The following is a 15,837-nucleotide window of genomic DNA, read 5'->3' as shown; positions in this document are numbered from 1 at the left end:
ACTTTTTAATCTCCTGCTCAAGCACTATAGCCCCAGTTTGGAAGGCATCAAAGCACACGAAGAAAATGAGACACAACTTTACCCCAGGCAGGATGAAAATGGGCAAAAGCAATGAGTGTTTCAAGAAGGCAGGAGAAGAAGCAAGGAGGGAGGCTGAAAAAGGATGTTCACCTGCTGAACACCTGGCTGCTCCTGGGAGGAGAGAGCAGCTTGTATCCCTCGTGCCAGGCTCAGTCAGAGGGATGGTGCCAGGAAGGAGTGGACCAAACCCATAAGCTCATTAGGCAGTGTGAGAGTTTAATCTGTTCCAGAGGCTAATTGAGGGAAAGATCAGGGTGGATTAGAGCAGGGCAAATATTAAGAGTAACCCACCAGAAGTACGTGCTCCCTGCCCCAGTGTTTTGGGAATAGGTGACCACAGCAATGTCTCTTTCCCCTGCATTTTTGTAGCTTGACTCATGGCTACTGGAGGGCACGTCTGAGGACAAGGAGTGGAAATGGAAGAGGAGCAAGAATAGAAACCTGAGTGTCAGCAGGACAGTTTGCCCTCGGGCAGGCAAGCCCGAGCCCATGAGTCACCTGGTGTGATTGGGATTACTGCCAGGCAGGAATTTAAAAATAATTTGGCTTGGCTGAGGTCCGGCTGGGTGAAGTGGCTGGTTAGGTGTGGGGCCAGGAGGAGCAGAGAGATGGTGCAAGGAGAGCTGTGACATGGGCTTACACCCCAGATGGGATGAAGACCAAAAGGGAGCTGAATGTAGGAGCCAGGGGCTGGCAGAAGATGCTGTGAGAGCATCTGAAAGGCAGATGGGAAAGAAAAGGCAAAATCCCACCTGTGAGATGCTGCTGGGGCTGGAGCTGCCCCTGGGGACATGATACACAAGTTCCTTGTGGTTCATTTTGTGTGAGTGGAGCCATGGGACACATCTCTCTGGGCCTGAGGGATATGGTTGTCTAGCTGGAAGTCCCTAGGGTGCTCCCAGCGTTAGTCCCAGGATGGAGAGGGGGTGCGTGGCTCTGCAGCCAGCAGCAGTGCAGGCACCAGTGTGTGGGGTTAGATGTGCTCCATGAGCTCAGGAGAAGTGGAAGTGTTCCAGGCTGGATGGGGCTCTGAGCAGCCTGGTCGAATGGAATGTTCCCTGCCCGTGGCAGGGGGGTTGGACTAGGGGATCTTTTCAATCCCTGCAGCCCAAGCCGTTCTGTGGTTCTTTAACACATGCAGGCACAGGGCACTGTGTACATGGTGGGGGGCTGGGGGAATGAACAGCCTGTCCCCGAGGGACAATGAACTAATCATGGTTTAATAACTCTCAGCATTTTCAAGCTCTAGCAAAGCTTGGTTTCTGTTACGAAGAAGCAAGGGAGCAGCAGGGTTTTCTCCTCCCTGTTCCCTGCCTTGAGCCACTTGCTCAGTGATCGTGCCTCTCCCTTGTCCTGAGTCACAATATCCACAGGACACGGGGCATCAGGGGCTGCTTTTCTGCCAATGCCCCCAAACAAGCCAGGGCTCTGAAAATGCATGGCCAGGTGGTGCATCCCTGTGGCCAGTGCCCCAGCAGGAGCTGGGGACAGCAGGCAGAGGTGTCTGCAGTGCACAGAGCTCTCTGAGCCCCCAGGGTGGCTGTTATGGGGCTGCCTTTGCTGGGATTTGTCTGGTTTTGTTGCCAGAACGCCTGGGAATCCCGAGGCTTAACGATGCACTTAATTTTAAGCATCCCTTTAAATGCTTTTCCCACATCACAGGCTGGGATGTAAATGCAGGCTATTAAGTGAGCTCTGCAGCTTTTGGGAAAGGCCCTTTCCGTGTGGGGAGGACAGGAACCCTCTGGGCTTCCTGGGGCTCAGCCTGGGAGCATCCCTGCCTCGCAGTGCTTGAAGCTGTTAGGGGAGCCTGTATCCTCCCAGCTGAGGCTCTGCAGATGTCCCTGTCCCCAGCGAACATCTCAGCCCTGCAGCTGTACAGAACACCAGCATTTACAGGAAAGCCAACAGGGGTTTTTGGCTGTGGCATGAGAACTGGCCAGTAGCTGTGTAAGGGTGTGCATGTAGTGATGGAGAAAAGCAAGTCCAGGACAATCAGGGGTTTGTGCCTCTGTCAGGGGTGTCCTGAGAGTCCTCATGGGGGTAGAGGCTGGGAGTGATGTTGATAAGTAGCAGTGACACAGCCAGGGCAGTCCTGGCAGGTCCTGCAGCGGTGAGTGATGTAAAATAGTCAGGGCCAAGTGGAAAAAAATATGTGTTGTTGAACCAGGGGCTTAGCAGTGAGCTGGGAACGAATTCATCTCCCAAAAAAGGATGAAGGAAGTAAAGCCTGCAGCTCCTCTGTGCAAGGGAGAGTGACCTGCACAGGGGCCAGGGGCAGCAGGGCTGGGAATTGTTTGTGGGGATGGTGACAGCACATTTAAAGCTGCTCCTCCTTACACCGTGCTGCAGCAGAGGCTGGATCACGGTTCCTGCGAGGGAAAAGAGCAGGGATGAGGCTGGTTTGAGGCAGAGAGGGAGGGTTTTTGTAGTGAACCTTTTCTCTGCCTTAATGTATGAGGAGCCCTCTCCCTCCTAGAGCAGGGGACTGCAAAGAAAGCCACCATGTCCAGCAGCCTGGGCTAGTCTGAGCGTCTGGGGCAGGTCTGAGGGTTGAAGTGGAAGGAAAAGCTCCTAATTCGGGACCAGTTAAACGAAGATAAAGATACCCATTGTAGCTTGTGGGTGTGCTTCATGCCTGTCCCACGAAGGAGACTGCTGGGAAGAGACTGATGGGTGAAACACTGATCCTTAGCCTTAAGTGAACCAGAGACTTTTAGACTCTTCATCAGCACAGCTCAGCCGAGGGGATGAGGAAGGAAAACTCCTCAGTGTGTGTGCACATGTGTGTGGTGCTATGCCTGCTTCCAGTCTGGTGGGGGGAACCCAGCAGCACAGCCAGGTCTTGGGAAGGGCATGGTGCTGGTGGGCACTGGGGTGGCACTTGGCCAGGCTGCTGAGCCCTGGAGAAGCAGGGAGGAGGAGGAGAAGGAGGAGGATGAGAGCTCGAGGGGAAGCTTGTTGCTGTGGCAAATGGTAAAGTTCTGCTGCGGCCAGATTTGCTCCAGGATGCGCCTCTCGTTATTTCCACTTAAAAGCCCTGTTTTTCCTGGCAGTCACATTGGCATTTCAGTCCCTCAGATGTGCAAGAACCAGCAATTTTCTTCCCTGCACGGCAGGCTGAGCAGTGCTGTGCCTTTGGGCCAGCAGCAGGGCTTGGCCAGCATCCTCCCACCTCATCCCGTGTCCCCTCCTCACCTCTGTGCACAATGTACCTCGGCCTGATCCATTCATGGAGCCTCCTCTTCCATCAGCTCTCCCCTTCTGCACGTGCTGGACCCCACATTCTCACCTGCATCCCCCCTGGTTCAGCACTGGCACCCCCGTGCTGCCAAACCCCCCCGTACTGCACGTTTCTCTTCTCTGTGCTTCAATTCCCTCTGGTTTTGCTGAGATCACTGAACTGCATGTGTTTTTACTGCCTTTTTCCATGCTTCTGCTATGGCTGTAGGACTTCTTTGTGAATGGTAGCTCCAGACAGGTAAGTGAGCACCTGCAGGAGTGTGATGTGGGGCTGGGGACAGGGACATGGGGGCACGTGGCTGCTTCTGAGGGGTGTTAATGTGTGACAAATGGGGTTGAATCAGAGCAAACATGACCAGAAGCAGCAGCTTGAAAGTTGATATTGGGGAAGCTTGTAAGGCAGAATCCACCCTCTCTGCTGTCTGGCCTGAGGTCAAAGCCAATGTCTGAGTCCAGGAGCTGGATTTTTAGATGCAGCTGAACACAGAGAAGCTCCTACCCCTGAGCAGTTCTCATTTTCAAAGGATGGAAATAAACCCATGGGTTGAAGCTCTCTGCTTGGTCAGAGCAGAGAAGACACATGAGAGGGGCAGGTGGTGCTGGGTGACTTGGGGCTCATTTTCCATCATCTGCCTCTCTTCCCACTTCTCACATCTGCATGTTTTCTTCATTGAAACAAGAAAATGAGTACAAAGGTGGTAATTTTAGTGCTCACTCTCGGCCCTTGCAGCGGCTATGTGCCAGGTCTCCTACACTCATGGACATTTAGTGTGGATCTGTAACGTTCAGGACCTTGCAGCTCCAGATTGTGTTCCTCTCAGAAGGATTGAATAGCCAGCTTTTAATTGATTAACCTTACTAAAATATGCAATATGGTAAATTAAAACCTGGGGCAACACGAACTCCTCGGGCAGCCCTGCAAAGCTGCTGTTACATAGATCTGCCCATTTGCCCACAACCACATTATTGTTACTCATCTGAAGGTAATGTGTTTAAACCACTTAGGAGATATAGGTGCTTATGCCACACCATTTCCTGCTTTCAAATCCCTTCTTTTGGGAGGACTTCACTGAAAAAGCTGCTGGTTGCTTTTGGAAGCTTGTATGGGTTAGCTGGCTCGGGAGGACTGATGCATGAAGGGTGATCACAGATGTTTGGAGCAGGGGTGAGGAGCAGGAGCAATGCTGAGCGTGTGCAGCAGCCCATAATGAAATACTCCATGCGAGGGTTTAATGAAGTATCACAAGTATGTATGCTAAGAAAGCCCCTCTTTATTTATTCAGCAGCGCCTGTGTGTTTGCAGATTTTTAAATCTTCCCTGTCTGAGAAAATATTTACATTTCTAACCAGTGGCTTCAAAGCCAGCTCTGGTTTATGAAATGACTTAGTGTGTTTGGTTACAGGCGAGGGGTTTTACCCATGACTCTCCTGATTAATGGGCGCCCACTGTGTATCACACTGCTGTGTGCTGCGAGTACTAAATGTCCTTGCTGCTCCATGGCTCTTCAGGCTTTTCTTCTTATTATTTTCTCGTAGAAGGAAGATGCCATCGATGACACTTTGAGTTCCCGGCACAAAGTCAAGGAGCTCTCAGTCATAGACGGCCGGAGAGCTCAGAATTGCAACATCCTCCTCTCCAGGTATGGCTAATGCCTTGTTGTCCTCTGGGGTGTGGGGGGAATGCTTAATACCCTGCCGTGGGCTGCCCTGAGTGTGCTCCTCATCCCTGGAGCAGGGGTTGATGACAGCAACCAGTGCAGCAGGAGAGCCAGTGACACCTGAACCCAGCTATAGCCTTACATCCTCATGGTGAGGTGACCCTGGGGAGGTGGGCAATTAACCGGGCCATTAACCGGCCCATTAACTGGGTACATGGCAATTTGGTGTCCCTGGAAAGCCCCCGAGGGGCTGGGATACCCAGTAAGCTTTCACAGGAGGTGGAAGGGGGGTTGATTTCACCTCTTATCTTTCTTTTCTCAGCCTGGGTCTTGTTTGCTCTTTGCTTTTGGTGGTTGAAGAGGGTCTCTCTGGGCTGGGGAGGTGCTGGGTATCAGCAGGGAGCAGCAGTAATTCGGTCAGGACCTTGCTGCCCACATCTGAATTTTGGGAAGGGGATGTCTCCCTCTTACAGCTGCTCTGACATCCTCCCTCACACCCCTCACCAGGCAGGCTCAGCACTGCTACCACCAATTTAATCTGATCTCCACACGGCTGCCAAAATTATAAAAATTATTTCGGCAAGATAAACTACACCAATAAGACTGAAAACTGACAAAAAGGAAAACAGGTTGTGGTGGTCTGAAAGGATGAGCTATCAGTGTAGCTACTTGTGAAAAAAACACCCAAAGAGCAGCAGAAAATGTCACTTGTTTCTGACTCACCCAGCAAAAAAAAAAAATCCACCATCAGTAAAATTTAAAAATATTCACTCTGCTGTCTGAAGGCATAGAAGCTTCTGTGCCACCCAGGATTGGCCAAGATGTAGCAGCATTGCTGGTGGCTTGGGTTTGCAGCTGAATTCGGTGTTTTCCCCCACTGTGGGTTCTGTCTGGTTCTTCCAAGTGGAGATGGTGCCTTGTCTGGGCAGCCCAGCTGATTTCCTTCCCTAGAAAGCTTGGAGAGGCTGATGTCTGCCAAAAAAAACCCCTCTGGGTGGGTAACTCAGCCCCTGGTGCTTCTCCCAGAGGTGGTTGGCAGCCTGTGGGCAGTGAGTGCCGCAGTCTTTGGGGGTAAAACTGCCCTGGTTTTGACTGGCTCTGCTCTAGGCTGCTTCTGGGGATTTTCGTGCTTCCTGGCAGTCCAAATAAAAAAGGATGACGATGAAAGCAGAGTTTAAAGCAGCAGGCAAATGAGTATGTCTGTGGCAGGCAGCTATTAGCAAGTAAAACGATGGGATTTGGGGCACTGGCTGCGCTGCTCCCAGCACACGTAGGCTGAGCGTGGAGTGGGTTTAGGTGTGATTCAGCCAGAGGTTTAAGTGTATATTTGGAGTTAAGCACACAAATAGCAACTTCAGTGGGAAGGGAAGAGACCCAAGCACTCAACTTCAAAGGCATCTTGCACATCTTACTGAGTGAAGGTCTCAATTTCATCTCACCAGCAAACCTTTCTCTTCCAAGAAAGCAATGGCTGGAAACGAATTGCCAGTAACTAATCCCACAAAAAGGGCAGGATGGAGGCTGCTTGCCTGCCTGTCTGCCTTTCCCTGTGGGCCAGTTCCTAGGGGAGAAGCAGGACCAGACTTGCCCTGCAAGGTGGTCCTCAGGCCACCTATATGGCTTTTCCCAGGCCCATCCTTATGCAGGGATGAGTGGCTTTGAAGTTGCAGTGACTTGCCCCAGATGCTGCTTTGGAAACGCTTTGGAGTTCATCCTATGGTACTCCCAGCACCACAACTGAGCTTCTCTCCCCAGAGTCCCTTTGGGTGATTTGATGCCAAGTGCCTCTGAGGTGGTGTAGGGATAAAGCCCAAGCACCCTTTAGCATTCTTAGGCCCAGCTCCTCCATCTCCAGCAGACTCCAAGAAACCCTTTTGCCTCTGCCCACCCCAGCTGCCCATCCCAAAGCTGGGCAGAGCAGTGGGTCCTTGGTCCCAGTGTTCCAAAGGGACTGGTCTGGCAGCTGGGCTGCTGCTGTCTCACCTGGCTTGCATGGCCACCACAGGGCTGAGCAGACTTCCACATGTGAAAGGACTTGCAGGCTTGGCCCCTGATTTAGCCCAGACATTTGTGAGCTCACCAGGCATTGTCTGGCTCGCAGCGTGGAAAGATTACAGCCAGTGAGATACTTTATCTCTCTCTGTAGATTTATTTTTTTGCCTGTTTCCCTTGCTTTGGGAGAAATTACTGCACAGTGAGATCACTGGATTTTCCTCCAGCTTGTAATGCAGCACAAGAATATTTTTAACGCTTGCTTTTTTCTTCTGATTTTTTGGAGAACACTTTGCTGATGTCAGTGCCTTACCGTGTCTCCCTCTGTGAACCCACCATGTCCTTGCTTTTGCTCCCTCTCTATGGGTGTGTATTTTTAGTCCTGCGTTCTCCCAGATGCAAACCCACCCCTCGCTCCATCATTTTCTGGCTGTGCCGGCAGTGAATGCCTCGTTTGATTCCTCTCTCTCAGAAAGGCGACGTGAGGCTTTTTTTTTTTTCCCAATTTTTTTTTCCTCTCAAATGAATGTGGCTTTTCAGGGAGGGCGCGTCCCTTTCCCTCCCTTTCCCGGCGGAATTTGTTTTTCCCCTTCACACTTTTACCACGTCCTCCTCGGGCTGTGACAAAAGCCGCGCCGCGCTCGCGGGGCTGCCGAGCTGTCACCTCGCATTGCAGGGCTGCTGCCTCTAAATCCCTGTGACAGCCAGCCCTGTGACCCTGCTCCTCTCAGACAGCTCATGTTCGACAGCTGCTGCCAACAATGATAATTATTGTGGTTATAGATAAGCTTCTAGCTTTCACTGGCCCCTTTCCCATCAAATTGTCTGAGAAGCTGTTTTCTTCTGGCGCCCCGCGCTTGCTCTCTGCTGATGCAGGGGCAGGCTCTTGTTCTTGGCACTGGCTTGTGATGATTCCTGAGAAAAGTTTTGGGTTATTTTTTTTTCCCCCAACCTCTTTCTTTTTAAATGCATTTTTATTGTTGACTTTGCTTTCAATGAGTGAGTCACCCTCATCTTCCCCTACCCTCCTGGAGATGGTCATGGTGCTTTTCTGTGCTTTAGGTGTTTGCCTTCTCCCAGGAGCATTTTTGCCTCCCAGGGATACCCAGATCTAGCCAATGTCTTCTTTTCATCAGGGTGGAGACTGGTGTTGGTGGTCTGAGCACTCTTGTTTCTGCTTGAGTGTAAAAGTTCTCCTGCAGTCTCCCATCCCACCTCAGTTGATGCCCCATCCTGGCCACTGCCATTGTAAGGGACAGGTAGGGTGACCCCAGGATGTGGCTGCTTGTTATTGCACATTTTCCAAGGATTTTGGATTTGTTCTTGACCACTGCTCAGTGCAATCTTTGAACTTCCTCCCCTGGCTGAAGTAGATTTTAATTCATTCCTTAATTAACAGACCCTCTCTAGGGTGCTCCCTTGAGGAGGAGGTGAGAGAGGATTGAGTTCAGGATGAGAAGAATGGGCTCATAAGGAGTGAAGATTTACTTACCAGGTCTGTAAGGTGCACCTGTCTCAATAAAGCTAATCCTTCACTTCCAGTCTTGAGCAAAATATTCCAAGCCAAACCAAGCCCTTGCTACCCAGACCAGCACCCTTCCTATATCAGCTTTACTTTCCAAAAGCCACCTCCACAGTCTCAGTCTCTCCCTGAAGAGATGTGGGGGTGGAGAACACCCTCCTTGTTCAATTACTCAGAGTGATCAAGTCAGGTCCCGATGTTCTTTTTGATCTGCTGATCAGGTTGACTTCCAAGGTCTCACATCCTGCTGGAGGGTGTGTTTCTGGTTTCAGCTCATTCCTTTCAGCCACATCCAGTGTTTCAGCATCCCTTGGCAGCACTGATCACCGATACTGGGGTTCCTCAAACAGGTCTTTTCAACTCTGTGGTTTTTCCCTGCGTGCAAGCACAGGGAATTACATTTTTTAAACTGGATCTGCTGCAATGGCTTTAACCATGACTGCACACTGGGTGAGAGAGAGGATGTAGATAAGTGGAGTTGCAGGAGTTTCTGGGCTTCCCCTTTATTTAATTTAGATTATTTTATAGACCACAATGCAAAGAATAAGAAAAATATGTGTGGTTTTGCAATCAAAGTCCTTGTAGGGAGCGGTTCCTTGCAGTCAAATTAAAATGTAATTAATGGCTGCTCTAGCCCAGGAGGAGCTGAGGGCGTCTTTCCATCTCTCTGTTGCCTCAGCTCATTGTGGGCTGCTGGCAGAAAGATCCTTGCCAGGGAAGCCCAGCCTGGTGCTGCTTGCTGTGACACAGTGGTCTGTGGTTTTGGAAATGTCCAATTTGAGGCTGCATCTTCAATTCCTGTTAGGTGAAGTAGAGGAAGAAAAAGGTGGTGGAGGAGAGGCTGGTTTCCAGCTTCTTATACTTCCAAGAGCATTGAATCCCCACCCCTCCAAAGAAAACCAAACTGATGGGTTTCCTGGGATGCTGAACATCCACTTGTCCAAATTTTCTATTTATTTCTAATTTTTTCCTAGAGGAAAACTCCAGCTGAAGGTGGTCAGGAAAAGTGGGAGAGTCAAAGTTTAAATCCAAGAACAGCAGTGGAAATTTGCCAGATTTTCCTTAAGGGTTGTGGCAGTGGGTTCAGGGGCAGTGCAGAGCTGCACTCCTGAGCCTGGGCTGGGCTCTGTTGCCAGTGGGAATGTAACCTCAGTGGCCCTGTGGCCTTTGGGGGTGCTGGGACTGCAGGAGCAGCATTGCTGTGGGCAAGAGTTACATCTGAAAGCTGGATATTTAATGTACTGCTTACAATCCTTACATAAAGTACTATAAAACAGGGAAATAGGGAATGGCAGCTGTGGTGTGGGGAGAGGGAATTGGCTGGGAGGGTTTGACCCCCTGTTTGTAGCAGGGCCAGGGCTGCTCAGTGCTGTGCTGAGCCTTGGCAGAGCACAGTCCTACCACATTTCTCACACATCCTCCTTCACAACACGCTGGATAGAGCTGTTTGTGATGCTGGGCTGGGAATAACTCTCCTTTCCCTCCACCTCCCAGGCTGAAACTCTCGAATGAGGAGATCAAACGAGCGATTTTGACGATGGACGAGCAGGAGGACCTCCCAAAAGACATGCTGGAACAGGTGGGCAACGTGTCTCCTGCTCCTTGGTGGTTGCCTCATGCTGAAACAACACTGTGCAAAGTGCTTGGGACCAAACTGCATCTTTGAGTGTGCTGGGCCCCAAATTATTTAACAGCCACATGTTGAAAAACCACCCAGGTGGGCTGGAGCAGCAGGAAAGCAGCTCAGTTGTGGCATCAGTGCTGGGAGCAGCATGGCCCCCATGTGCCTTTCCTGTACCCAGGTCTGCCCTGGGACCCCGGGGTGGGGCCATTTCCCCTTTTTGTGGCTGCAGCTTGAAGTTTGTGCTCAGTGGTGGTTTATTTTTGAAAGGTTAGACAGTGTTTGTGCAGTCCTCAAAAGGGGAATCCTATTTTCACCCCCTCTGAATCCCTCTGGAAGCATATTACTGACCTGTCCTTAAAGCTGGACTGGTAATTGCAGAGATGTGGGAGGATTCATTGCACACAATTTCCATCTGCTAGTAAGAAGAGTTGCAGCAAATGAGAGTCCCTGACTGACATCTCCTCTGGCAGAGCTGATGTTGAAACCTCCTTGGAGCAGACTTGATTCATGTGTTGTAAAAGCTGAGTGATGGCAGGGCAGAGGCAGGAGACACTGACGTGATGGAGTAATGTGAGGAAGGTCACAGGGACAGCAGTAACACTTATTTCACACGTGCCTTGGGGTCACTGTCTGTACATGCTGAAAAGGTGTTAGACTCACGGAAATAAATCACTTTTTTAACTCCTGCAAAAGCGTGCATGGACCTGATGTCCTGTGCTGTGCTTTCTCCTGTTCAGCTGCTGAAGTTTGTTCCTGAAAAGGGTGACATTGACCTGCTGGAGGAGCACAAGCACGAGCTGGACCGCATGGCCAAGGCTGACCGGTTCCTCTTCGAAATGAGCAGGTTGGTGGCTCAGGGGACACCTTTGGGCTGCACAGGCTGATTGGGAGGTGGCTGCTTCATGGAGCCTGCTTGGGAAATAAGCCTGTCTTACTGGTTTTCATATCAAGAAATGAGTGGGCCAAGCAGGCAGGAGGGCAAGCAAGGTGCTCCAAATCATTTGTGATGCTCTGGTCCTAAAATCAGGGTTGTGCTCCCATGCAAGCAGCAGCTGGACAGAGCAGGGGAGAGGCATGGGGAGATGGATTTTGTGGTGGTTCTGGATTGATGGTTGAACTAGATGATCTTGAGGGTCTCTTTGAACCTTGATGATTCTGAGATTCTGTAATCGAACCTGGTGTCAAGTGGAAGGTGTCCCTACAGAGCAGAGGGGTTGCAACTAAATGATCTTTCAGTCCCTTCCAGCCCAAACCATTCTATGATTCATTGTAGCCCAGGTGGGAAGTGCTGTTAAAATGATAACACAATGCTCCTTTCTCTTTCATCCTAATAAATATTCAAGTCTGATGTATGTATGTACATTTTGCCCTGCTGTGTAGATGAGTCCCACTCCCCACCTGAGGATTGATTCATCTCCGGGGCTCCTGAGACTGTATGAGGCTGAAAGGAAATGTCATTTCTTCCTGCTCCTGGTAGCAATCATTTAAAACTTAGGAGTCTTCAGGGATGAATAACCTTATCTATTGCATGCACATCCTCTAGAGGAGCCGGGTTAAAATCTTGAGCTTCTTATTTAAATTGAACTGAGCATTGAGCTCTTTGAATTTCTTAGCTGAACTTCAAGCCAGTCACTTGTTGGCAAGGTCAGCGAGTTTTACAATTGGAGATTGCACTGGGAGTTCGAAAATAGAAATGCTCCCCAAGAAATGCACCGATGAGCACTGCAGCAATGTGCTGTGTGGTTGCTGAGTGTCAAAGGCAGGCAGGAGGGAGCTGGGAAGTTCAGACCTGAGCCCTTGGGGCTCAGTGACACTCAGAATTAGCTTTTCTATCATAGGTCACCTTTCTTCTTCACAGACTCTCGCCCAAGTGTTGCTCCCATGCCTTCATCCTTTGGAAAGCACAACGTGTGGTGCAAATGTTTTTGATTTCCAGCACAGTTTTTTAATTTTTGCCTTGTGGTCTGTAACCGAGTGTGATGTCTTTGTCACCTCTGATTAGTACAACAGAGTAGCTCATGGCCCTGTGTGTGAGAATGTCTCCTGTGGGTCCTTGGTCCAAGTGACTCAAATCAGACTGCCATGTGCATACAAGTGAGATCTTTGTTAGCATAAACACAACTGACATGAGCAGAGCCACTACTGACTTGGCCAGGAAAGGGCCTTTCCAGCCCCGTCCATCATTCTGCTGATCAGAAGGTCCAGTTTCATTAGTTGTGGTCATAGGTGAGCCTCTCTCCAGCTGCAGCTCATCACAAAGCCATGGGGAGCCCAGACCTCATCAGCACCTTTGCTTAGGAGTGGTTGTGAAAGAACTGTTTGTTCATACCAATAGGGTGTAAAACTCCACTTGTTGAACCTGCTGAGTTAAGGGGATAGGCTTAAGCATGTGCTTAGGAACCCAGAGGATCCACCCGAGGACAGCTGTAGCTTCGGTTGTCATTTTTTCCCATCCCAGCACAGTTTCAGGGAGAAAAGGGGTCATTATTTTTTAATCACCCTGGCTCAAGCATGCTTTGTAAGCACAGCTGTGAGCAGTGGAGCAACAGAGCTGTGCCTGGAGCAAGGAAAGCTCAGCCTGCACCTCCTCTTTGTTTGCCAGGATAAACCATTATCAGCAACGGCTGCAGTCCCTCTACTTCAAGAAGAAGTTTGCAGAGAGAGTTGCAGAGGTCAAACCCAAGGTGGAAGGCAAGTGACCAGACCTGCTAAGGGACTCTGTGCCAGCACAGGGATCACTCCCAGGAAAAGCATCCTCCATGCCAGGACCACATGGAACTGGGGGAAGGGAAGGGAAGGGAAGGGAAGGGAAGGGAAGGGAAGGGAAGGGAAGGGAAGGGAAGGGAAGGGAAGGGGAGTTGGTGGTCACTCTTTGGGGGTACTGAAGGGGTTGCTGGTGGGCTGTTGTGGCAGGGGGTAATGTCCCACCCCTCTCTGCTTTCAGCCATCCGTGCTGGCTCCAAGGCAGTGCTGCAGAGCAGCAGCCTCCAGCAGCTCCTGGAGGTGGTCCTGGCCTTTGGGAACTACATGAACAAGGGCCAGAGGGGCAATGCCTTCGGGTTTAAGATCTCCAGCCTCAACAAGATTGCAGACACCAAGTCCAGCATTGACAAGTGAGCAGTTCCTACCCTTGGTAGCATCCATGGGCCTCAGGATTGTTGGGGGAATGCAGGGGTTGTTAGCATTACCTTTGGTACATGGGTAGGTGGGAGCAGTCCCTTCCTCCTGCTGCCCCATTTGGCACATCCAGTGATGTGAGTGTGCATTTTTTTGAGCAGGACAGCTTTCAAGGGAAGCCAAGCTGCAGATCAGCACAGCAATTGATGGGGCCTTTCTTTCCTGGGCTGGCTAAACTGCAGCCAAGACTGATTAGGAGGTCATCTTCCAAATGCTTTTTAACCCCTTCGAAGATGCCAAGAGCCAGAGGAAAGGTTTTCAGGGGCTTTTCTCCCCAGGAACTCCCTCTGCCACTCTCCCATGCTGATGCAGCCATTGCCTGGTTTGCTCTGCCCTGCTGAGCTCTGTTCACAGAGCTAGAGGAGCTGGGTCAGGTCTCAGACCTGCCTGGTCTCATCCATCAGTAAAGACAGTGGAAAACAAGAGCAGTGACACTCAAGTCACCTCCCCTGGGTGCCTCCTGTGGAGAACCCTTGCTTGCAGGGACCAGGCTGCTCTGCCCGTAGCTGTGCATGGGACAGACCCACCCCATGTCCCCAGACAGGCATCAAGCAGCATCCTTGCAGAAATCCTCAAACAGTTCATTACTAGGGTTGGGATTTAACGAGGGGTTTTGTCTGAACAATGAGCTCCCCAAGATGCTGCCACACTGACCTCTCTGCTCCTCTCTCCTAGGAACATCACCCTGCTGCACTATCTCATCACTGTTGTGGAAAAGAAATACCCCAAAGTCCTCCGCCTGCACGAGGAGCTGCGAGACATCCCACAGGCAGCCAAAGTCAAGTAAGCAGGGGTTGAGGTGGCACTTAGGCAGCATTGGGAGCACCCCTCTCCTCATTTCAGCCTGCTTCTCCATGTCCCCTCACCCCAGCTCACCCTCCTGGCCAGCTCCTGGCTGCTGGGCTGTATCCCATGTGTAGCCACGCTGGCCCAGAGCAGCCCAGCACTCAGAAGCAAACATCACCTGGTGGCTTTAAATCACAGCCCTTGCAGGGAAGGCTCTAAAACTTCTGAGCTTGGGGGAGGAGAGCTGCTTGGAGCAGCCGCTTCCTGTTGTTATCTCACCACAAAAGCATTTAATTAATTTCTAATGGTGCATTAAGTAATCCGGGAGGAAGCGGTTGCGGTGTGGCTGCAGATAAAGGGCAGCTGTTTATCTTCATGTGCCAGGGAGGCTCTGCCTGCAGCACAGGCAGGACCAGGCAGCTGTGTGAGGGACTCACCTGCATCCAGCTCCTGCCTGCCCCTTGTTCTACCAACATGGAGTTTCTGGGGTTTGCAATCAGATTTTTAACCCTGCCCAGTGACCTGTTGGGAACAGGCTGCCCCAGTTCATCAAAGCCCTTAAACACAGCCTGAACCTTTAAGTTCAGGAGGAATCTGCTGTTGCCCTGCAAAGCCCTCAAATATGTGCTGAAGTACCTCTGAAATCAATGAGGCTCTGTTTTGGTTTTAAACTCCAGCAGGAGCTTATGGCCTTTGATGCTTCAGGGGTGTGAGCAGCAAAGATCACACGTTTCTGCAGCCATTTGTGTTAGCTCTGGACATGAAAAAGGGGCTGAAACTGCACCTCTTTAGAGAGGGTGCAGTTAGAACAGGTTACCCAGAGAAGCTGTGGATGTCCCCTCCCTGGCAGTGTTCCAGGCCATGTTGGATGGAACTTGGAGCAACCTGGGATAGTGGGAGGTGTCCTGTGGCAGCAGAGGTGGAACGAGATGGGCTCTGAGGTCCCTTCCAACCCAAACCATTCCATGATTTTATGAAATATACAGGGAGTTTACAGTGGCTCGAGGGCCTTCCAAGCTTCAAAGGTCTCTTGTAGCAGTGATGGGCTCCCAGGGAAGATGTGTACTGGGCAAAACAAGGATCCTCATGTATAAAATGTAAAATAATCATCGGCCATTGGGGTTGAGCACAGTGACAGGACAAATCTTGGCGTGCAGGGAAGTGTGTTCTTCTGCCAGAGGGTGGCTGGGCATTGGAACAGGCTCCCCCAGGACAGCAGTCACAGCACCAGCCTGACAGAGCTCCAGAAGCATTTGGACAATGCTCTCAGGCACGGGGTGGGATTCTTGGGGCTGTCCTGTGCAGGGCCAGGAGTTGAACTTGGAGATCCTTGTCAGTCCCTTCCAGCTCAGGGTATTCCATGGTTCTGTGGCTGTGTGGTGCTCAGTTTGTAGGCATCAGCTGAGGGATGGCTGAGCAGGACATGCTCCCTGCCCGTGGAGCCTCTGGCTTTCCCATGCTCCTGATCTGCAGCTGTTGCACAGACACACGTATGGGAAAGAAAACGCCTGCACTGAGGGTTTCTTTACCCCCTTAAACTTTATCATTTTGCTCTAAACTGGACACCATATGTAACATTTGGGTTTGGTCCAATCTAGAGCGAAACCAAGAATTGGAAAACCCTGAATTCCCCCCAGTCCTGCAGCTGTGAAGCAGAAATTGCTGCCTCTGTCAATCCCACCACTAGTAATGAACTGCTGGAGCACAGGGCTCCCAAAACTGCATTTTCCCAGACTAAACCTGCCAGGAATGTT

At 50.9% G+C, this 15,837-nt stretch overlaps 1 protein-coding gene across 2 annotated transcripts in view; it reads left to right on the top strand.

The window, feature by feature from the left end:
• DAAM1 (dishevelled associated activator of morphogenesis 1) overlaps nt 1-15,837 on the top strand; it is an 89,946-nt gene that overhangs the window by 67,480 nt on the left and 6,629 nt on the right. The window contains exons 17-23 of one of the 2 annotated variants that reach the window (XM_088166352.1): nt 3,533-3,562; nt 4,861-4,964; nt 9,991-10,075; nt 10,858-10,964; nt 12,723-12,811; nt 13,065-13,233; nt 13,973-14,080. In XM_088166352.1, coding sequence (XP_088022478.1) covers nt 3,533-3,562; nt 4,861-4,964; nt 9,991-10,075; nt 10,858-10,964; nt 12,723-12,811; nt 13,065-13,233; nt 13,973-14,080 — 692 coding nt within the window. The remainder of the gene's footprint in view (nt 1-3,532; nt 3,563-4,860; nt 4,965-9,990; nt 10,076-10,857; nt 10,965-12,722; nt 12,812-13,064; nt 13,234-13,972; nt 14,081-15,837) is intronic. The other variant, XM_014871412.2, reaches the window with a different exon arrangement.

Source organism: Sturnus vulgaris, chromosome 6, assembly GCF_052056855.1.
Source record: "Sturnus vulgaris isolate bStuVul1 chromosome 6, bStuVul1.hap1, whole genome shotgun sequence".
NCBI classification, from domain to species: domain Eukaryota; kingdom Metazoa; phylum Chordata; class Aves; order Passeriformes; family Sturnidae; genus Sturnus; species Sturnus vulgaris.
This window is presented reverse-complemented; position numbering and strand designations above follow the sequence as displayed.